Source organism: Sus scrofa, chromosome 9, assembly GCF_054392235.1.
Source record: "Sus scrofa isolate SSC_HxYL_T2T_F1_AM1 chromosome 9, Sscrofa_HxYL_maternal_Yorkshire_Landrace_v2.0, whole genome shotgun sequence".
NCBI classification, from domain to species: domain Eukaryota; kingdom Metazoa; phylum Chordata; class Mammalia; order Artiodactyla; family Suidae; genus Sus; species Sus scrofa.
Genome location: NC_139391.1, coordinates 130,648,978 through 130,672,412, shown reverse-complemented (window position 1 = coordinate 130,672,412; position 23,435 = coordinate 130,648,978). Strand labels below are relative to the sequence as shown.

Below are 23,435 nucleotides of genomic sequence, written 5' to 3'. Positions count from 1 at the left end.
CACATTCCACAGCGACGCTTCCACGTCTGGAACACAGACTGTTAACAGCGGAGGATGATAGAACTTACGGGTGTCTTAGTTTTCCTCTCCTTGAAATTACAACAGGGATTGTAAAAACAAACCAGAAGTTCTCTTGTGACACAGTAGGTTAAGGTTCTGGCATTGTCACTGCAGCAGCTTGGGTCACTGCTGTGGCAGGGGTTCAGTTCTTGGCCTGGGAACTTTTGCATGCTGTGGGCGCCGCCCAAAACAAATCAAAAACAATACAAACAAGCAAACGAGGATTCGATGAATGTGTCTAGAATATCTAGGCGTATGTTTGGTATATGCAAGAGGCACAAGGCAGGCGCAAAATGCTTTTAATGCATTTCCTAACAAAACAGGTTACTTGAAGTCTTAAGAACTGTATCCAGTCAGTACTTGTGAATGTGTTTTATCCTCGCCAGCAGGTTATACATTCTACGAAGGCATGTTTAGGTCTGGGATCTAAGCTCCCTATCTGACGCTGCTGGGCTGTCCTGGTCAAAGCAATCCCGCGCAGAGAGTACCGGACTAAAAGTCCCCAGCCTGTCTGCGTCACAATGTCACATATGAGGGCTTCGTATAAAGTCACGTATTCAGACTATTTATGTCCTTTGATCTTGTTCGTTTAAAATACACACTACATGTTTTAACTTGGGGGAGTGGAGGGAGAAAACAGAATTTTCTAAATAACTGGGACTTATCCCTAAAATATCTAAGGCATAAAAAAAAATAATTTTTCATAAACCTCTTTCTCAAATATGTCACATGTTTCTTTGTCACAGTATCTGATACTGGAAGTAGCTCACATTCTCTTAATATTTAAGCGCCATCATAATGAAAGACTGTGCCGCCCTCCTGGGTGGTCATCCTGGCTCTGAGATCTTGATCCAGTTACCTCTCTGAGACTGTTTCCCCATCTGTAAAACCACGGTAACAACAGTATCTATCTTCATGGTGGCTGAAGATTAAGCAAGTTAATAATAGTAGAGTGATTAAACAGTGCCTAAAAATACAACGTAGTTTTATACATGTTGTATGTGTGTGCACCTATGTGCACATGTGTTTGATAAATTAACAAATGCTGCCACACAATGAAGTCTTCAGGGCCTGCAAAAGCCTGAGGGTGGCCCGTTCCTAGGCTAACTGACCCCAGGCTGCTTGTTCTCTTTGAATGATTCACTAATTAGCAGATTTTGGATTCTTCTCCTATCACATGGCCAACTCTCACCCCTGCTCGTTGCAGAGTGTCTGAGCCCCGTGTCATCTCCAGGCCTGTTTTCCTTCCTGCATAAAACATCTCCTGGGCACAGAGGCTGGATGATCAATCTCCCTGACAAGAGGAGTGTGCACTCAGAAGTCATCCCCATTGACACCTGCCTGGTGACACTGCCCAAGCAGATGCCATCCCTTGCCTTGGCCAAGACCCATCAGGGCACACTCCCTGAGTCACATGATGGAGAGCTAGGAAGGACCACTTCATGGACCCTGACCCCTGGGAGTTCAGTCTCCGTGGTGGGAAACAGGACACAGCCAAACCTACCAGGAACACATCACAGGATGCTCTTCATGTATCCTTAATGCATGGGGCTCAGACAGGCTGGAGCCCCATGTGCTCGAGCAAAGCTGCTCTGGCAGACACCCAAGTGTCGTCCCTTCATCTGCCTCAATCAAAGCAAAGGCCCAACCGGCCAGTGTGGGGTTCAGAGGGTACCTCACCTGTGAACGGATGATGGATGTCTGGGTGAACAGGGGAGGTGGGTGGGCTCAGGGAGGGTTCACGGAGGCCTTATTAGGAGAGAAAAGAGGACTTTTCCTGTGTTTATGGGGACACACACGCTGTTGTGGGATGTTGAGCAAATCATCGGGCTTTGGTTTCCCGGGGATAATCATGGACTCTGTCTCACAGGGTTGTGATCAGGACAAATGGGAAAAATACAGTGTCTGGCAGGTGGTCAGTAAATATTAGCTGCTGCCGTGACTATTGCTGCTATCAAACCTGTGCTTGTTCAGGCCCTGGCAGGAGAATGGGGACTGCCTGCCTTACGTCCGTCGGCTAAATGAGACCTGTTCTCACCAACTGTAATCTGCCAGGTGTCAGGGAGCCCTTCTTCCCACATTAGCCTTGCACCCCAGAGAGGCCGGAGCCCCATGTGCTTGAATAAAGCTGCTGTGGCAGACACCTAAGTGTCATCTCTTCTTCTGCTTCAATCAAAGCAAAGCCCCAACTGGCCCATGTGGGGTTCAGAGGGTACCTCATCCCCAAGGAAGACCTTGGATGCGATGACAGACAGGCACACACACGAACTGGTGTGCTCACTGATAAAGCAGTGTCTCCACTCTGTAAATTAGTCACAGGATTACGCAGAGGGAGCATTTCAGACCCTCCGTGTTTACTATTGCCATAAGAAAGGGCCCTCTTTTGAGGGCTGAGCGGGGAAAGAGGTTATTATGCAATTATATGAACTCGTGTGTGTGGAACTTCTGAAAAGTGAAAAGCACTATGGAATTTAAAGAAGCTATCACTCAAGAGAAAAAAAAGAAAGGGCTCCCCTCTGAGGGTCAACTCTCCGTAACCCCCCTATAAACTGTGACTTCCATTTCCCAAGCATCTGCGCCTCTGAAATTATTATAATTACCCAGAAGGAGAAAGAAAACTGCATCAGCGAGTTCACTGGTGATTCACACCAGCCCTGCAGAGCAGGAGCGGCACCCTGTCCCTTGCGAGGAAACCTTGAAGAAGCCCAGACCACAGGGCCAATCCTGTGCCTCTTTTTTCATGACTCCAATAAGCTGATAACGAAATTCAAATCCAAATCAGTTTCATTTTTGCCATGATCACCCATCAGCAGCTCTGAGAACCAAATATTTTATGAACAGAACACTTGGAAATCAAAAACATGCAGAGCAAGAGCTCCAATTTGACCCCGTCGTTTTGAGGAGGGGGAGCCTGAGAAAACTGTTGTTGGAGCAGCCCCCTCTCACAGCATCACAGCCCCCCTCCCCCGACTCCCCATCCTGCACATGCTCACTGGCCCTGCCAGCCAAGGTAGGGAGCTTGCTTCTGTAACACGACGGCACGCCTCATTTATTTTTGAAGAATTGGGCTAAAAAGAGAATCTTAAAACTTTCAGCTGTCAGAAGGTGGAAAGTGGGAGTGAGCTGGGTTTGGGAGACACAGCAATTCTCTTAGCCCAAGCATGCCCTGTCCCCCAGAGGGGCTCCAAACGGACGTTGTTGTTGAGATGCTCTATGCCCTCGGAATCAGGCACTGTTTGACACAATCCCACCTTGTGCCAAGGACACACTGAGAGCTACAGAGAGTCAGGTCCCCCACGAGACACCCACAAGCTGGAAGAACAGAAATGCACGAGGATGCCGACAAGGGTTGTCTGAAGAACCACAGGGGCATCTGGCACAGATGCAGAAAACCCAAGGAGCTCTGGTCCATCACATTTCCCTGACCACACCCCCACCCACTCTGCAGAGCCTCCACTTCCTCTTCAACTGTCTGTATTATTTTCTTGAAAACTTGAAGTTTATATCAACTCACACATTTCCAAGGTTCTAGGACAGGGATTTTTTGTTTGTTGAAATGTCTAAGGCTAAGAATGAGAGATATTGAAGTGTAGCCAAAAAGGGATGTTGTCCTAATGAAACATCCTAGTTTGTTTGTTTATTTATTTTTGTACTTGTAGGGCCGCACCCATGGCATATGGAGGTTCCCAGGCTAGGGGTCTAATCGGAGGTGTAGCCACTGGCCTACACCACAGCCACAGCAACGTCAGATCTGAGCCGCGTCTGCGACCTACACCACTGCTCATGGCAATGCCAGATCCTGAAGCCACTGAGCAAGGCCAGAGATTGACCCCGCAACCTCATGGTTCCTAGTCGGATTCGTTTCCACTGCGCCACGACGGAACTCCAAATTCTCCTAGTTTAAAAAGGAGCAGCTCCAAGAGTGACTTCAGCTAAAGGTATTATTCCTCCAAAGTGCCTAACGGTACTTTTGCTGCTCAAGTTTAAGGAGGCAAATAGTCTAGGGCTGGCCGTCCATTTCCAGGTGTGAGTTTGTTTGTACCTTTCCGTAGAGGCGCGTGCATTTGGACCAAGGTGGACACCCCGAGCATAGAGCAGTCAGCTCTGAACGGATTATTTCCCTAATGGAGTAGCTAGAACAGGATGAAAGCTTCCGAAATGATGCATCACTCATTCATATCCAGGCCCTCCAATGAGCCTGCACCCCAGCGTCTGCATGCTCATTCTTCTTCCTCCTTCCTGGCTGGTCCCTCCTGCCCACAGCCTTCGCCACCCCGACCCATAAATCCTCATTTCCTAGACCCCTCATCAAAGGTCATCTCACGGTCTTCCCTGAACTCCTTGCATACCACAGCACTTCTTACTCTGCTTCATTTTCATTCATATTGCTTATCATTACCTGATGTTATTAATACATTAATCCATTTTTTCACTGGCTCTAAACATTCAGTGGGCAGAAACCATTTTATGCCCTGCTGCATCCCCAGAACTTAATCTCGTTTTGGCAAACATATTAGGTGCTCAAAAAACATGTGTTGAATAAATGAAGGGAGGAACATATCTAGAGAGCTCTGAAAGTTTGGAGTTGGAAGAGGACCTAAAGGTCTTCCTGACTTAGCATCCAGTGTAGACCAGACCCCCACTGATGGCATTACAGACGGGACGCCTCCTCTCGCCAACTCGGATATGTCAGACATTTTTCCAAGCTGCCCAGGAAACTGTTCAACAGCTGAGCCCAAACCCTGCCTCTCTGTAACGCCCACACAATGACGTAGTCTGGGCCTCTGCAACCAGAGCGTAGGTCTTCCCAGCCGAATAGCATCCTTTGGTCCATGATCTGTGAACATTTCCATCTAGGTCTCCCTCACTTGTGTATGTGTGTCAGTTTTCTCTTGTTCTTTTTAAAATGGGCCCATCAAAAAAAAAAAAAAAAAAATCACCAGCACAGGGAGTTCCCATTGTAGCTCAGCGGTAATGAACCCAACTAGCCTCCATGAGGACGTGGGTTCAATCCCTGGCCTCGCTCAGAGGGTTAAGGATCTGGCATTGCTATGAGCTATAGTGTAGGCCACAGATACAGCTTGGATCCTGTGTTGCTGAGGCTGTGGCAGAGGCTGGCAGCTGCAGCTCTGATTCAACCCCTATCCTGGGAGCTCCCATGTGCCATGGGTACGGCCCTAAAATGCAAAAAAAAAAAAAAAAAAAAAATCACCAGCACAGAATAAGATATCCAAGTAATATGGCCTAAAATACATAAGAATCACCAGAAATGGCAGATTCCAAGAGATCTGATGTGCTAAATCTTAATATATTAAATACAGCATAAAACTGAACTTCTGACAAAGCTCTGGAAAGGAAAATAACTCAGCCTCAAAGGCATAGAAAAATACTACAAAGAAAAATAAAAAGATGAACATATTTGATCATGTAAAAATGAACCTTTGCAGGAAGTCCCCTGATGGCTCAGTGGGTTAAGGATCTGGCATTGTCACTGCTATGGCTCAGGTCACTGCTGTGGCATGGGTTTTATCCCTGGCCTGGGAACTTCTGTATGCCATAGGTGTAGCCAAAAACAAACAAACAAACAAAACAAAACAAAAAGCAAACCCAAACAAAACAAGAAAAAATTGCATATCAAAAAAGAGAATAAATAAAAACAAAAGGCAAACTTGAGAAAAAAATACCCTCAGCATACAATGTGCTACATTCATTATATGAGAAGCTTATACCAATAAACAAAAAATGCAAAGAAAGAGGATGTCAATAAAAGGGAAGGGCACAAAGTGAAAATCCAGTCTGAACAAAATCAAGTCAGCAAATACACAGACAGAAAAATGGCCTGCTTCAGTAATTAAAAAACACAAAGTAACACAATTAGATATATATATATTTTTTTGTCTTTTGTTGTTGTTGTTATTGTTGTTGTTGTTGTTGCTATTTCTTGGGCCGCTCCCACGGCATATGGAGGTTCCCAGGCTAGGGGTTGAATTGGAGCTGTAGCCACCGGCCTACGCCAGAGCCACAGCAACGCGGGATCCGAGCCGCGTCTGCAACCTACACCACAGCTCACGGCAACGCCGGATCGTTAACCCACCGAGCAAGGGCAGGGACCGAACCCGCAACCTCATGGTTCCTAGTCAGATTCGTTAACCACTGCGCCACGACGGGAACTCCCCCACAATTAGATATTATTTAAAAAGAGCAACGCCCAATGCTTGGCCGTGTACAATGAAACGCAACTCTCATAAACTGCTGGCTGCATTATACAATGGTATGGCTGCTTTGAGGAGTAATTTGGTAACAGGTATTATTGGTCATGAAAGGGTTCATACCTTCATTATAAGAAGCACAGAGACCAACACCAGTGATAAGCCCCCAAATATATGCCTTAAAAAACAGAAGCTTTGGTTCTCTGGGGCTGGAGGTGGGAAAGGGGACTGGCTCTAAGCAGGGAGGAGGGATCTTACTGAGGTGATGGAAATATTCTGAAATTGAAGCCTGGTGAGTGTCACAGTTTGGTAAATTTACTAAAAACCACTGAATTGTACATATAAAATAAGTACATTTTATATGTAAACTATTCTTTCAGAAAGCTCTTAAAAGTGTATATAGGAGTTCCCGTCGTGGTGCAGCAGAAATGAATCCGACTAGGAACCATGAAGTTGCGGGTTCCACCCCTGGCCTTGCTCAGTGGGTTAAGGATCCGGCACTGCCATGAGCTGTGGTGTAGGTCGCAGACGCGGCTTGGATCTGGCGTTTGCTGTGGCTCTGGTGTAGGACAGGGGCTACAGCTCCGATTCGACCCCTAGACTGGGAACCTCCACATGCCACGGGTGCGGCCTTAAAAAAAGTACCAAAGACAAAAACAAACAAACAAACAAACAAGTGTACATAGAAATATTTTCATCATGGCATTTTTGTTAGGCATGAGAAAAGGCAATTTAACATCGCAAAGAAAGAATGGTTAAGATACACACACACAAAACACAGGCCCGGTCATCCGTTGCCTTCTGAACGGGCAGACCCTGCTCGTACAGCATGGCATGTCCACGGCTGTTGTTTTCTTCGCTCAAACACCTCCCTCCCCAGCCTTCTGCCATTAGCCTTAGGATCTTGTTCCAGCACCAATATTTCCAGGGAAAGCACTAGTGAGGAAGGTGTCTTCCCCTCCTCGTGGTCCTTCCATCCTACCACTGTGTCTTAAGAGTATTTTTAGCCAAAATGTTTGCTTCCCTCGCTCTAGGGGGCAGAACATGTCTCTCACTCATCTCTGTCTCCTTGACACTTAATGGAATTCATGTGTGGTCCATAGAAGCTTGACTTAACGAGGCTTATTTCCATGTGGAGGCAGGTGGTGTTATACTCATCATAAAGCTGGCTCTTGCTCGTTGACTGACAAATGAAGACTTCCTCCTCCTCTCCTGCTCCTCTCTGGATGACACTGGGAAGCTCTGTAGGTTTTTGGCCTGAGGTTTTTGGGCTGTGCATTATAATTTTTTTTTTTTTAAATGGCTGTACCTATGGCACATGAAACAGTTCGAGTCCTCCTGGGCTAGGAGTCGAACTGGAGATATAGCTGAGGCCTATGCCACAGCCACAGCAACACCAGATCTGAGCTGCATCTGCCACCTGTGCTGGAGCTTTGGCAATTCTGGATCCTTACCCCACTGAGCAAGGCCAGGGATCGAACCTGCATCTTCCTAGAGACAACATTGGGTCCTTAACCTGCTGAGCCACAACGGGAACACCAGCCTGTGCATTATTTTGATTCTCCTACCTCCTGTCCACTCCCTTTACATGATTCATCTTTCTCTTCTTTCTTCTTAACTGTGGGCTTCCTGAGTCCCAGCGTCTTGACTTAGTTATGTCTCTTTGGCAGCCTTCTGCCTTGTGCTTTGGGCCAGGCTGTCTTCCTGGGCACCGAAAGGCATCTTGACTAATGGAACACAACGGCCTCAACTGTACTTTGGTGCAGACGTGTGATAGGCCATCCTGCTTCTCTGCTCACCTCACACATCCCCCCCTCCCCAAACTTTTCTTCATGCACCACTGTCCAGCAGCAACGTCCGCTCTAAATTTCTGTGGGAATCTGGACACTGAGGCTCTGTCCTTGAACCAGGAATATAGGGGCAGGAGGGCTGCATTCCACAGCTTGAGTGTCTGTGAAGGACCAGCCAGAATCCAGAACAAAGGGGCTGAGGAGGAGGCGGGAAAAGGGTGGAGGAGTGACAGGAAGGACACCGCCAGGGGCTGCTGTCTGGTCCTCCTCCTGCAGGGCTGCGGGCCTCCACCCCTCCTCGGGGCTTCCATCGGGGACTGTTTCTGCAGCATTTTCGTTTACAGCACAACAACAATTTATAACAAGTGTTGAGGCAATGCTGAAGCAAAGCAAAAATAATTAGCAGCACTGTTCCAGTCTCCTCCCCCGGCTTATTTCATTAGAAAAATCGATCGAGGCATTAATGGCCGTGTCTGTCTCTAATGAGCTTTATTCTAATTAGACTCGCGCATTATCATTTCGGTTGGAAAAAGGTCTCGTTTGTAATGAGCGGTAGGAGTGTGACAGCCTCTGACTGTTTCTTTGACCATATATAGGAATGATCCCCACGATAACAGCGACGAGAATCCCAGTACATTGGCCTTTTCATTTCCAAGAGAGAATGCATTAACTAAACAGCTTTAAAACCCCCATGAAGTGTTTATTGTACCCGGATCCTCATTCTACTGACAAGGAGAAGGATGCTTTGGAAGCTTTAACGGACTGATTTCTCAAGCGTTGGCTGATGTTGGCACTCAGCTGACTTTAATGATGCTCCTTTTCCCCACAAGGAGGAGAGCAGGAGAGAGGGCAGAGAAAAGCAGGGATGGAGAACACAGGCTGCCCAAGTCTCGGGGCCATACTGAAATGATGTCCTAGAGCAGGGGTTGGAGACTGCGAAGGGCCACACTGTAAATATTTCAGGCTTTGCATTTCAAAGGGTCCCTTACTGCACCTCAGCTCTGGCCATAAGCACGAAGGCAGCCATAGACGAAGGTAAAAGAACGAGCCTGGGAGTTCCCGTCGTGGCGCAGTGGTTAACGAATCCGACTAGGAACCATGAGGTTGCGGGTTCGGTCCCTGCCCTTGCTCAGTGGGTTAACGATCCGGCGTTGCCGTGAGCTGTGGTGTAGGTTGCAGACGCGGCTCGGATCCCGCGTTGCTGTGGCTCTGGCGTAGGCCGGTGGCTACAGCTCCGATTAGACCCCTAGCCTGGGAACCTCCATATGCCGCGGGAGCGGCCCAAGAAATAGCAACAACAACAAAAAGACAAAAGACAAAAAAAAAAAAAAAAAAAAAGAACGCCATTGTGTTCTAAGACACTTTATCTGTGGACCCTGAAATTGGAATTTCATGTATTTTTTTCTTTTACATGTCAGAAAATAGTATTCTGATTTTTGTTTCCTCTGACAATTTCAAACATGTAGAAACCGTTTTTGTCCGGTGGGCTAGATTTGGCTGGCGGGCTGCAGTTTGCCCATTTTTGTCTCAGAAAATAGAATTACCATCCGTGGGTTCAGAGGCTAACACAGTCAAGGCTTTGGCCCTCTTCCTAAGCACTCACACAGCAGCGATGGTTTCCATCTTGACAGACAGTTCTCTCAAGACGGGACCAGGGTTCTTCTCTAAAAGGTCATTTTATAAAATTGTTCTTATTTTATAAACAAGAGAACCATCAATCGAAATCAAAATTAAACATGTTTCTTACAACGCTGTCTTTCCAATAAATCAGGAAGTTTTCAAGTTTCATTTGAATCTCTGTCCATGTGTATGTCATTTTTAAACAGCTTTAATCCTATGATAGACACAATTTAATTTTCTTTTCTTCATTTCACATTATCTTATAAAAATTTTCCTTATTGTTTTTTAATCCTTATAATGATAAATAGATACACTATACATTTTTGTGGAATTCTCTGCTGAAGATTTCCAGGCCACTGATAGTCTTAATTCAAAGAGATGTCTTAGTCTAGTCTCAGGCATAAGAATTAAGATTTAAATACCACATCCTCATCCCTAAACCAGAAGAACCCACTTGGTGGAATGGGGGGGTCTCCTCTAGGATTCACTTCCTCTAGGACATGAGGCCTCATAGGTCTTCCCTAAGATTCACGTCCTTCAAGACAAGGGCTTTAGCAAGTCTGGGATTTCAAACCATATGCCTCGTCCAGACAAACTTTTTTTTTTTTTTTTTTGCTCTTTAGGGCTGCACCCATGGCATATGGAAGTTCCCAGGCTAGGGGTCTAATCGGAGCTACAACTGCTGACCTATGCCACAGCCACAGCAACGTGGGATTTGAGCTGCATCTTCGACCTATACCACAGCTCACAGCAACGCTGGATCCCCGACCCACTGAGCGAGGCCAGGGCTCGAACCTGCATCCTCATGGCTACTAGGCGGATTGGTTCCCCCTGAACCACAACAGGAACTCCCAGACAAACTCTTTAGAGCTCTTTGTTCTGAATTAATTGCTTATATCCTAGAATTTATATTAAACATGGCTGGAGGCTGGGGAGAGTAAGCACACGCCTTTTTTCCTTACTGTTTTTAACTGAAAACAGGAGTCAATTGAGATTTAGCTTTCTTGCTGGATTAGAGACCCCAGCAGGTGCTCCTTATCCCCTACCTTCCCGCCCCAGAGGCCCTAGAGATGGTGACCGACCTACCCAGTCACAGGTGGAGAACTCTGGGTGTGCCCCTCTAAGGGCTCCAAGGGCTGGCTGATCAGAGAGGAGAGTGAGGAAAGTCGACTCCTTTCCTTGCTCCCCACACAGAGGATCTGTGTTCGCTGGATCACAGTGCTCCCCTTCCCTTTCCTATCTCTGCTTTCAGAAGGGGAAGCAGGTGCATTTGGCCAGTAAGAGGATGACCACCCTTGATGGGCGACCCCTGCCCGGAGAAGGTAGAGAACAGCAAACTCACCAGTGTGAAACAAAATTCTTATTTTACGGCAAGACAAGGAAAATTTAAACATCAAAAAACCCCTCTACCCCTTGGCTTCTTCTCTCCCTTCCACTGTGCCTTGTGTGTCTGCATTAGGCATCGACCACACCTTCCCCATTGGCAGTAACACCTGCTCAGTCATGAAGAACAACGTTCTCGTCGCACCAACAACTCCGCAAGAGATACCATTCCCTTCTTGGTCCTGTAAGGGGTCACATGACCACCCCTTTGTACGTGCAGATTTGGATGGTATAAACTGTCAGCAATACGTCATTGGAGGTACAGCCCTCTGTCTCAAAACACTTTGACTTCTAACAGGAGGAATAGTTCTTTGAACTTTCTGAGGGGCTATTCCTGGATTATAGCTTTCAATTTGGCTTGAATAAAAATTTCCATTTCTTTTTCAATTGACTAGTTATTTTTTTCATCAACAGCAGATATGAGGGAGAGAAGGTCCAGGGGGCAGTGAGGTGTGGGTGGGCCCAAGTTTGGGTAGAAGAGGTCTGTTTGGCTCCCTCCTCTTCCAGGACATGGATAAGGCAGCCAAGCTGCCACCCCCAAAGAGAAAGAAAAGCAGGGTCCATGGGACTTCATCACAGATCCTGAGGTTTCCACTGGCTTGACCAACCCAACAAGTTTCCCGGGAATTAACACTTTATGAGGATGACAACTGAGGGAGGCCCAGGGGACACAGGAGAGGCTGGGCAAGCAGACTGAGTGAATTTGTGGGGACTGTTTAGCCAAAAATTTATGATGCTCTTATTAAATTAAGGGTTGCCAATAAGAACAGCAAGAAACATAGGTCAGCAGAGGTCAAACCCATCTCTGGCCATGACTATCAGAGCCCTTGGAAACAGGAGCAATTTCAAATGAAACAGACATAGTAGCACAGCTTGGTGCCTGTATGTTAGTGCTTCCTATGCACATATAAATACATGCCATTTATCAATGTATCATACAAAACATACCACACTGATGTGTGCGTGTGTGTGTGTGTTGTGCCTGGTTTATAGCTGGTGCTTAATAAATATTTGTTGAATGTCCACCTATAAACAACATACGGTATTTATTTATTTATTTAGTCTTTTTTTTTGTCTTTAGAGGGCTGCACCCATGGCATATGGAGGTTCCCAGGCTAGGGGTCGAATTGGAGCTACAGCTGCCGGCCTACACCACAGCCACAGCGACTCAGGATCCAAGCCACATCTGTGACCTACACCACAGCTCACGGCAATGCCAGATCCTTAACCCACTGAGCAAGGCCAGGGATTGAACCAGCATCCTCATGGTTCCTAGTCGGATTCATTTCAGCTGTACCCTGACGGGAACTCCAATACATGGTATTTTAAAATCTGTATGGTATCATACAAATTTTATCATTCTGCTTATTCCTCATTCATTTCATAATATGATTTGAGATCTATAATTGTGGAGATACACACACACACACACACACACACACACACACACCCCTGGATCTTTTAACTGCTGCATTATATTGTACTGTAGGAATATAAAGGTTTTTATTTATTCATTTCTCTAGTGGTAGTCACTTAAATTGCTTCCCGATTTTTAAGATTTGTTGTCCTTGAACATAGCAGGCGGCAGTGAACTTTACTGCACACATGTAAAAGAATTTCAAGGATACAGTCCCATAAGCTAAATGGATGGGTTTTACTGGCTTGCATTAATAGTACTTCTTTATATATTCTGGCTATAGATCCTTTTATGTTCTAAGTACTGCAAATATAGTCCAAACTAGTTCACTGGAAGCTCTGTATTTGGGAATTACGAGACTCATTCACAAGATGGATAATGACCCATGATGCTCACCTGACTCCCTGTGTCTGTTTTAAACTTGTTAAGAACCCCAAAGGGAGGCAGAATATGATTAAACGTGTCCAAACCTGCAGCAATCAATTCTGAGAATATGCGTTTAAAGTATTTAGCACCCCTCTTTTGACTATATTTAGAAACACGGGATGAAAAAGAGGGCAATCTAGAAGTGTCTGTTCCAAGAATGCGAATCTTTAAGAATTCTCCACAGAATTTCCATGAGAGGAATAAGTATTCCACAAATAACAAGCTATCTCCGAGTAAAAGAATTCAAGAAATACATAATGTGCTTCATAATTCCTTCCCAACTGGTAGAAATGAGCAAGTCTCATTCTTTGCTAGGGAAGATTTTGTTCAGGGGGAGTTTAAAAAGTTGGGGGTAAAGTCTTGGATAAGCTGCTCTCTGGAGTTTCTCCCAACTCAAAACCTGACGCTTCTGGATTAGAAGCTCCCTAAAAGCAAGGACGTGATTTCTTTCTTCCTCATGGTGCATCTCCAAGACCCAGCTCACTTCTGGGTCCAGAGAACACATCCCAGTTAAACTTATTAAATGAATCCAAGAAGTCTGTCTCGTCATTTTAATGATCTTGTTGGGGATCCTCTTTGCAAACTTTTTGTTGCTATTACCAGCATTTTGAGACTGGTATTACTGAATATTGTAAAAGCAGGTTTTTTTTTTTTTTTTTTTTTTTTTTTTTTTGTCTTTTTGTTGCTATTTCTTGGGCCGCTCCCGAGGCATATGGAGGTTCCCAGGCTAGGGGTGGAATCGGAGCTGTAGCCACCGGCCTACGCCAGAGCCACAGCAACGCGGGATCCGAGCCGCGTCTGCAACCTACACCACAGCTCACGGCAACGCCGGATCGTTAACCCACTGAGCAAGGGCAGGGACCGAACCCGCAACCTCCTGGTTCCTAGTCGGATTCGTTAACCACTGCGCCACGACGGGAACTCCTAAAAGCAGGTTTTAAGAAACCCACAAGAGGGAATTCTCTTGTGGTGCAGCGGATTAAGGATCCTGCATTGTCACTTCATCAGCTTGGGTCGCTGCTGTGACAAGGGTTTGATGCCATGGGCCAAAGATACCCACAAGAATTAAAACAGAACGAACCTTCCAAATAGGAAAAAATATAGAGATTCAGTTGTATCCAGTCCGCTGACTCACAGACTCATTCTGTGATCACAGCTCAAAAGCTGGCCCAGGTTATTTAATGGCTCAACACATGTTCGCACAAACCTAATTCCTTCACATGTTTATACCACAAAGGAGGGAGGCGGGAAATAGCCTACTGTAGTGCTCTAGCCACAAGGAGACATCTATACCGCAGAAGGCACCTGCCCAAGCAAGATTCAAGCTGATAAATTCTGCACTTCCAGTTTCAGTCACAGCCCCCCCACCCCACCCCCCGCAATCTTTCCTCTACAAACGGCCTCTACGATACGGACACAGGCAACTTCAGCCAAAATAAAACTACCCATCCCAGAGCACGTACGACTCTGTTATAGACTCTACGGGAATGTTCTTTAATTTCCCAGACAAGTCAGTTTTATTCACCAGATTTTCCGGTGAGGAAGTGGAGGATGAGAAGGGTTAAACAGTTAGCCTGGGGTCACACAGCTACTACTGAAGGGGGTTCTCAGACTTGGCCGGGGTTTGACGTGCAGTCTCTTTCACCCACTCTGTGCTGCTCTCTTCTCGACCTTCCTCAATTCCCTTCCTTGGGCCGCACCTGCCACACTGCTCTTTCTTAAGAGTGCCTCCTCTCCGGCTGAGGCCTCTGCTGGGGGTCTGCCAGACCTCACCCCCTCCTCGGCGTGCTCTGGCCTCTGCTAAGTCCCGTGCTCTTACCTGCATCACTACTCAGTCGACAAGCTGATAAACTTAATAAATCCTCTGTCTGTCCCAGGCACTGTGCTAGGTTCCAAGGCAACAAAGACAAACAAAACCCAAGTTTTATCCTTAGGGAAACACCTGTGAAATGCTTCCGGTCCTTTCAGAGATTCTTTTTTTTTTAAAATTTTTATTTTTTATAGGGCCGTGCCCATGGCATATGGAGGTTCCCAGGCTAGGGGCTGAATTGGAGCTACAGCTGCTGGCCTACGCCACAGCCACAGCAACACAGGATCCCAGCCACATCTGCGCCTACACCACAGCTCACGGTAACGCCAGATCCTGGACCCACTGAGCGAGGCCAGGGATCGAACCCATCCTCATGGATGCTAGATGGCTTCATTAACTGCTGAGCCGAGATGGGAACTCGCTTTTAGAGAGTCTTAAATAATACAGCAGCAGTTACAGAGGTTGGCACCATCTGCCCCCGGGGTCTTTTCCTTAGGGCTAAAGCAGTGGCCTTGGCTGCTCAACTCAAAGAGAGGAAAAGCCATGGGGAGGAAGGGAAGCAGCCCAGGGAGATGACAGGAAGGTGAAGCTGCCAAATTGGAACAAGTCAAGAAAACAACACAGGTCAGCATCACTGTCTCTCTGCCGAGGGGCACTGTGGGCTGCTCTCCCTCACCTCAGTACCGTGTGCGTGGCAAAATGACACAATGTCCCACGCTGCTGTTCAGAGCAGAGCACTGTCAGCTTCACCACATTCATTAAAATGGCATGGTTTTTATTTGTATTCATGTGCTCCATTGTTCTGGAGCCTGAACCCATCTCCTTTGCTAACCCCTAAGGAGCCAGGCTGATAGAACCCCAAGCATTCTGTGAGAATCAAGCCCTTCGGAAAAAAAAGGAAGTGGGCTGAGACTGGGTGTGCTGCACTTCTTTTAGCCTTGCTGCCTGCTTTATTTTCCCCGGCTGCCTCGCCTATGCCCAGTAGCTAGTGGGGATGCTGGAGATCACTGGGATCCGAGACGCCCGGGGTGTGCATGCACTTCGCTGCGGTTCTTGCACCACTGTCACCATCGTGGCTCTCACAGATCATCTGCATAAAGCCATGCAGTACGGAGAGGAAAAGAAAACAAACAAACGAAAAACCCAGAACAGGGCTGAGTCATATCCTTACCCTTGCAATTACAGCGTTAATTTGGCCAATGAATGAGGCAAGGTACACACAGGAGAGGGAGCAGGCAAGGCGGGGGATGAAGGGGAAAGAGACACAAGGAAGGCTTTGCTTACTGGCAAGATCAAAGCCATACACTGTGTTTCCCATGGAGCAAGGAACTGTCGGATGGATGACAGCGGCGGCCCAGCCCATCTCCAAAATACATGTGCCAGTAAGAGCATCTCTCTGCCAATGCTGAAGGCCAATGTTACTGAAAGTGACAAGCTAGTAGGACTTCCTCTCCACATGCGGGGCAGGCCAGCTGACGTTCTTCAGGATCTGATACAACAGTCCTACGCTTCTCTTCACTATGGGCACTGAGGAGGCCTTTAAACACACCACCAGAAAGTAAAACCTATCATCACCTGCAGGTGCCAAACATTATTTTGCTTCTACAGCAGCTCTGAGGTTAAGCAGTCTGCTACAGGAATGGTTTATATATAGAACCAAAACCATGGTTCATAATTACACACAAGTCACTCTCTTCACCAGAAGAAAAGCAAAGCCATGATCTCTGACACACGGGTTCATGACACAGTTGAGACTGATCTGACATAGCATTAAGCAAAAGAGACCTTGAATTAAGTTTATAAATGCAGACTTACCATGGTCTTTCTCACCAACTCGGTTGGTTCTGGGGCCAAGGATATCAGACCACTTCAGGTACCCAAACATTTTCCAAGTGTAAGTGATTTTGCACTAGGGGTAGAGGTCTACAGATAAACATCTTTTAAAATCAGCTGACTTTGGGAGTTCCCATTGTGGTGCAGTGGTTAACGAACCCGACTAGGAACCGTGAGGTTGCGGGTTTGATCCCTAGCCTTGCTCAGTGGGTTAAGGATCCGTCATTGCCATGACCCGTGGTGTAGGTTGCAAATGAGGCTCGGATCCTGTACTGCTGTGGCTGCGGTGTAGGCCAGCGGCTACAGCTCTGATTGGACCCCTAGCCTGGGAACCTCCATATGCTGCGGGTGTGGCCCTAGAAAAGACAAAAAAAAAAAAAAGAAAGAAATAATATCAGCTGACTGTAAATCTGTACACTGCTCTTTCTCAGACACTTCTTCAAAATGTCACATTGTATAATTCTAGTCGACAGAGGCGGAGTCTCAAAATCATAGCGGAATATGCAAGGTGTGGCAGGCAGGCTGATGTGTCCCCTCAGGGAGTGAAATACTTTGAGCTATTTTCAAAGAGGAGAAAGATGAGGAGAGGTAAGAAGGAAGGGGAATAGGTGTTCTTGGAGTTACCTGTGCTCAGTTTCCTAACTTTATTTTATTTTTGGTCGTACCTGGGGCATATATAAGTTTCTGGGCCAGGGACCGAAGCCATGCCACAGCAGTGACAATGCCAGATCCTTAACCTGCTGAGCCACCAGGGAACAACCCTAACTTTCCTTAAGTCAGAGGTACATGGGTAAATATATATGATGAGACTTATGGATGATTATGGGTGTTCTTGGGCCCTAGATTTGAATGAAGCACATCAGTTAAATGCATCATAAAGAAATTCACAGGTTCTTTGCCTGGGGCCCAAGGACATGATCCAGAGAGTTATAAAACTCTAAAATTATATTTAAGGGAGTTCCCATCATGGCTCAGTGGTTAATGAATCTGACTAGCATCCATGAGGACGCAGGTTCAGTCCCTGGCCTTGCTCAGTGGGTTAAGGATCCAGCATTGCCATGAGCTGTGGTGCAGGTCACAGAGATGGCTCGGATCCTGCATTGCTGTGGCTGTGGCTGTGGCTGTGGCTGGCAGCTACAGCTCTGATTTGACCCCTAGCCTGAGAACCTCCATATGCTACAGGTGTAGCCCTAAAAAGCAATAAAATAAAACAAAATAAAATAAAATTATACTTAAGAATTTTGTGTATATGATACCACGTGCATTTTTATATAGAGAGTTTTGATACCTTTTGTAGACTTCCAAAAAGATGCTACGTCCTAGCAAAGTTAAAGATGCCTTGGATGAAGAAAACTAACCAGACACAAATGGCATTGTACTGAAACTTTTTCTTTTTTGGCCGTGGAAATTCCTGGGCCAGGGCTCAAACCCTTGCCACAGCAGTGACCCGAGCCACAGCAGTTGACGACACTGGATCTTTAACCTGCTGAGCCATCAGGGATCTCCTGCACTGTGATATTCTTTATTTAATAGTCAGGGTTCTCTTTGAGAGGGCAAATGACTCCTCAGTTATTGGCTGTTCTTATATCTTTAGAAAGCTAAATAGAAATCCCTGTGCCTGGAAAGGATACCATTAATGCAAATACTTTAAACACTCTATTTACTCTGTCTGATTCTCACAAGTAAACTCGAATGTGTAGAAGAAAGCATATCTGAAAATCTGATATGATTTATATTTGGTACTATACTCAGAAACTCTTCCATCAGGCCAAGTTTTAATAATCTATATTTCTTCTTTCTCCTCTAAATACAGTGAAAGATTCGAGTTTAAAATCATTATCTTACTCTGCAGTAAACTGTCATTTTCTTTAAGCTGCAAAATTAGGCAAATATCACCACATTCAGGAGCCTATGAATTGTCAGGCACAGTGGCTGTAGATGGTAGTAGAATAATGAGTGGTTAGGTACCTGAGTAAAAGGTAATGCAGTAAAAATAAATGAGGTGCTCCCATTGTTTCACAGGATTTTCTCCAGTCAGAATGACCATCATTAGTAAGTCTACAAATAGCAAATGCTGGAGCGGGTGTGGAGAAAAGAGAACCCTCCTACACTTGGTGGGAATGGAGCTTGGTGCAACCACTATGGAAAACAGAATGGAGATACCACAGAAAGCTAAACATAGAGCTACCAGAGGAGCCAGCAATCCCACTCCTGGGCATCCATCAGGACAAAAATCTCATTGCAAAAGATACATGCACCCATAGCCATGTTCATTGCAGCACTATTCTCAATAGCCAAGACATAGAAACAACCTAAATGTCCATCAACAGATGAATGGAGTAAGAGGATGAGGTACATATACCCAATGGAATACTACTCAGCTATAAAAAATAACAAAACAATGCCATTTGTGGCAACATGGATGGAACTAGAGACTCTCATACCAAGTCAAGTCAGAAAGAGAAAGACAAAAACCATGGGATATCACTCATATCTGGAATCTAATATATGGCACAAATGAACCTGTCTACAGAAAAGAAATAAACTCATGGACTTAGAGAACAGACTTGTGGTTGCCAAGGGAGAGGAGGAGGGAGGAGGATGGACTGAGAGTTTGGGGTTAGTAGATTCAACCTATTGTATCTGGAGTGGATGAGCAATGAGATCCTGCTGTATAGCACAGGGAACTGTACTTAATCACTTGTGATGGAACATGATGGAGGATTATATATATATAATTGGGTCGCTCTGCTGAAAAGCAGAAATTGCCAGAACATTATAAATCAACTATAATTAAATTTTTTTTTTTTAAAAAAGAGAAAATGAATGCAGATCAGCAGTTTCGAAGCTCTTTTGAACTCTCATTGCTCTTCTGACAAAATCTCTCCATGGTCATCTCCAGATGCAGCTCAGTGTCCTGGCCTTCTACACACCATAGTAAAATGAGGCCAAGTGTCCAAGGGTGGACCTCAAATTGCAGCACTTGACCCCTGAAACACCTGTATCCAGGACAGAAAGACCCGACTCACAGTGATAATGGGGGTAGGGGTGATGGATGACGGACTCCTCTGTTGGTAAAATAATTCCATTTTCAAAGAAACGTGCTTTTAAAATTGAGCGCCTCAAGGCAAGGGACTGTTTCCTCCTTATTTTGTATTTCATTTTTCTATCCTGAGTCATAGCATAATGCCCTAATAATTCACTCCAAGTGCTAAATAATTTTTTAATGCATTTTTTGCTATTTGCTTTTCCATGCCACCATTAACGTCTTAGAAAACCACTTGCCCAGTTGTGGTACAAAAGTCAACTGCAGTTTGGCACTGTGACCATTTCTGACTTAGAGTAGTCCACATTAAGTTTCCCTGTAAGTATTAAAACCATCTAATAGTCCTAGTTTCCTTATACTAGGAGTACTTTTGCATCTGCCTTGAGAGAGACAGAACAGAGGTAGTTTTGGTACCGGGAGGAGAGCTGAAAGGTAAGTCAAACCATGCACTATGGACCTTCAATAACCACAAAGGATGAATCAAGGCAGGTTTAAATCCCCTCAGGTTCACTCAGTTTTGCTTCTTACCAACTGAAGGAAGAAAAACGATTTCTGAGGGAGATTAAATCTCAAAACTCAAGGCCTCTCAGAATGACTCTAATTTTCAGCATGAAGATCTCAGTTTAATTTTTTAAAAAATCAACCCTATAAAACCTAGATCCGAATTGCATTTAGGTTGTCCACATGCTAGTTGGACCAAAGAATTATTTATTTATTTATGGTCTTTTTGCCTTTTCTAGGACCGCTTCCAACGGCACATGGAGGTTCCCACGCTAGGGGTCCAATTGGAGCCACAGCCACAGCAACTCGGGATCCGAGCCGCATCTGCAACCTACACCACAGCTCATGGCAACGCCGGATCCTTAACCCACTGAGCAAGGCCAGGGATCGAACCCACAACCTCATGGTTCCTAGTCGGATTCGTTAACCACTGCGCCACGACGGGAACTCCCCAAAGAAATACTGAGCAATGGTAAAAACCCAGGAAAATAATTCATAAGAAGTCAACTTCCAATTTTTGTTGTAGAAACTATGCTGAAAGATTATATGAAGCCAAACACATATATTAAGAAGGAGCATTTTAATTCGGGAGGCTTAATAGTCAGATGATACATAGGAGGGCATATTCACAATATTCAGGATGATTTTTAGGTGAGCGAGGAGAAATAGGGAAGTTTGGTTCAGAGAAGACAGTGAATTCCCTTAGAAATCTGAAACCGGCACATGCCACAGACTATGTAACAGCTCTTTTTTGAATATGAATGTATTCAAGAGAAGGAATGCTGTTTATATTGAATCTACACATGCTCCTTGGTCCAATAAATGATCAAGTTATAAACTTTGCTTCTGTTGTGTTAAACACCTCATAGTCTACACCCTGGATGCCAAGTAAGAAGGGAAATCGAATTTCAGATGACAACAATGAATTTCAGCTTTGAGTAAACAGAAGTAGAATTTCAAATATGGAAAAGCACCAGAAAGGGATTAGATCATCTTAAACATCTTGTCAGGGTTTGTAAATGTTGTTTCAAAAGATCATTTACAATTCAGGTTTCAACTTTTACAGACCACCTCTGACGACTAGGCAGATATTTTTATTGCCAAAAAGCTAGTGGAGGAGAAATAATCCAAACACACAGAGTAAGAAAAGGTCTTCACCATTAGAGTGGGAACAAAAATATTTCTTTCTATGCTTCTCTTTACTGAAAACAAAATGTTATCGGCAAGTTGAACAGCTTTTGAACCAACATGTGTGAAAGGTGGTAATTATTCAATCGAAAAAGTTATGTACAAACTAAGATTTCACTAAAAGTAAAAACAACAACAACAAAACCTCAAATGAGTATATAAGCATAGCCAAGGAACACTGTAGATTAAACTCTTACTTCAATTCATTACTCATCTCTATTTTTCATACCGGTACTCTATGCTGGTCTTTTAATGGTGTATTAGAAAATTACTTCTGTTGAGGAGGGGGGGTCCACCTTAGAGCGGAGTCTGCTGCTGAAATACTATCGTCCCTTGACTGATATATATACACAATTTAGGAATTCTTAGAGAAATGCTCAAATAAAGAACCACAAAAGTAAAAAAAGAAATAAAAATAAAAATTGAAAACATTTCAAAGGCAAAATTGACCCATGATGCTTTAACAATAGTTGTTAATTTAGAATTTTACTCTTCTTCAGAATAAGGTTTTCAAATTATAATTCTTATAGTTTATAACTTTTGCATTTAAAATTCACCCCCTGCAGTGATAAATTTAAATTCTATAAGCATGCAGGACGTTATTACCATATTCTATACTTCATTCCGTTGATTGCATATGGGACTCTGAGATCACAAGTACATGTTCAACTGCCACCTGGCACAACTTTGTTTCTTACCGTCAATGTGAAATCCACACACTCCTAGAGAAGCAACTTGGAGACATAGGCTGGAATTCCCACTCCACCGCTACTGGCTTACAAACTGGGGTAAGTTCCTCAAGCATTCTGAGCCTCAGTTTCCTTGTCTGTAAGATGCAGATATCACCTGGCTCATGGCACTTCTCGGAGGTGGGTACTGATCGTGATATGTTTGTGACATTGGTAAAGAAGTCGGAGCAGCACTGGGCGTGCAGGAGGTAGGTGCTGAGGATGGTCTTGACTGCAGCCTGAGGTCCAGGCAGGAAGGCAGGTGCACATAATACATGGGGACAGCAAAGCTCTGTCTCTAGGCAAAGGTTCTACTAGTTTCTACCTGACTTCCCACACTTTAATTAATTAGCAGCAGCAGCAGCCCAGGAGACTCTCTTATACATAAATATTCTTAGAGCCACATTTTTGGGGGGTCTTTTTAACACTCTAGCCATCCCCTTGCAAGCACAGCTTTGTAACAGAGAAACCAGAAATATCATTATCCTGACTCCCGAGGCAACATTTCCCTTGAAACATGACGTTGTTTTATTTCTTACCTTCTCGATTTTTTCATCCAGCATTCTGAAGAATTCTTGTTGGCTTTCAGAGATGTGCATGCTGAAAAACAAAGAGTCGTTAAGTACATGTTTCAATCCTTTCTTACGCCTAGCTCCCTCAAATGAAAAATGCTGAGTCCCTAAACTTTGGGGCAGTCATTTATTTCTTGCAGATTTCTTCACTCAAGAACTCTGAAGCCACATTAAGGATGAATGTCATTACAGTAATGCTATCAACATGTTTCATAGCAGTTTATCGGTTCCTATAGTTTAAGGAACACAATTTCCCTTCAACGTGCGTGTTATTTCTAGTGGTGCTAATGGGAGGTGCATGACCATTTTTTTCTTCAGATACACATTTGTCATTAAAACAAAAAGCACAGGCAAGCAGCACATGGCACATTTCCACCGCGTGTGTAGCCGTAACAGGAAATACATCTCAATATTACACTGAAATGTGTATTTTACAAAGGCGGTCCGTGTCAGCACGGTATTCAGCTGACTGTGCAGGTGTGGGCCAGCAGCTAATGAGCCAAGAACTTGCCGCTGCCCCTGAACATCTGTACTGGCGAGAGCAAATGTTCATTTTCGGAACCGAAATCCTTCCAGAATGCGGGAGCGAGTGTGGAGGCAGGTCTGAGTGGCCCTTGTCCTGTGTGTTTGTCGTTTGCTATTTAACAGCATACTCAGTGACACGGACATGGTTGGTGGCATAAAACCAAGAAGCTAAGGAGAGCAGAGAAAATTCACAGATGGGAAGGAAAGGGGCTTGATGGCAACATGGTCTTGATGACAGTAGTTTCCATCTAGCAAAGAGCTGCGGGTGCTTCAAGGAGGTGCGGGATGCTGTGGCAAGAAACACGTGGCCCAGCGTTTCTTTCGCTT

General features: G+C 45.0%; 1 protein-coding gene across 4 annotated transcripts in view; it reads right to left on the bottom strand.

The window, feature by feature from the left end:
* The window catches only part of C9H1orf21 (chromosome 9 C1orf21 homolog), a 239,991-nt gene that overhangs the window by 10,038 nt on the left and 206,518 nt on the right, over positions 1-23,435 (bottom strand). For 3 of the 4 annotated variants that reach the window (XM_003482739.4, XM_084977973.1, XM_021063815.2), the window contains one exon: positions 22,551-22,611. In XM_003482739.4, the coding sequence (XP_003482787.1) occupies positions 22,551-22,611 (61 nt within the window). Of the gene's footprint in view, positions 1-19,709; positions 22,612-23,435 lie in introns of those variants that run through there. The other variant, XM_084977972.1, reaches the window with a different exon arrangement.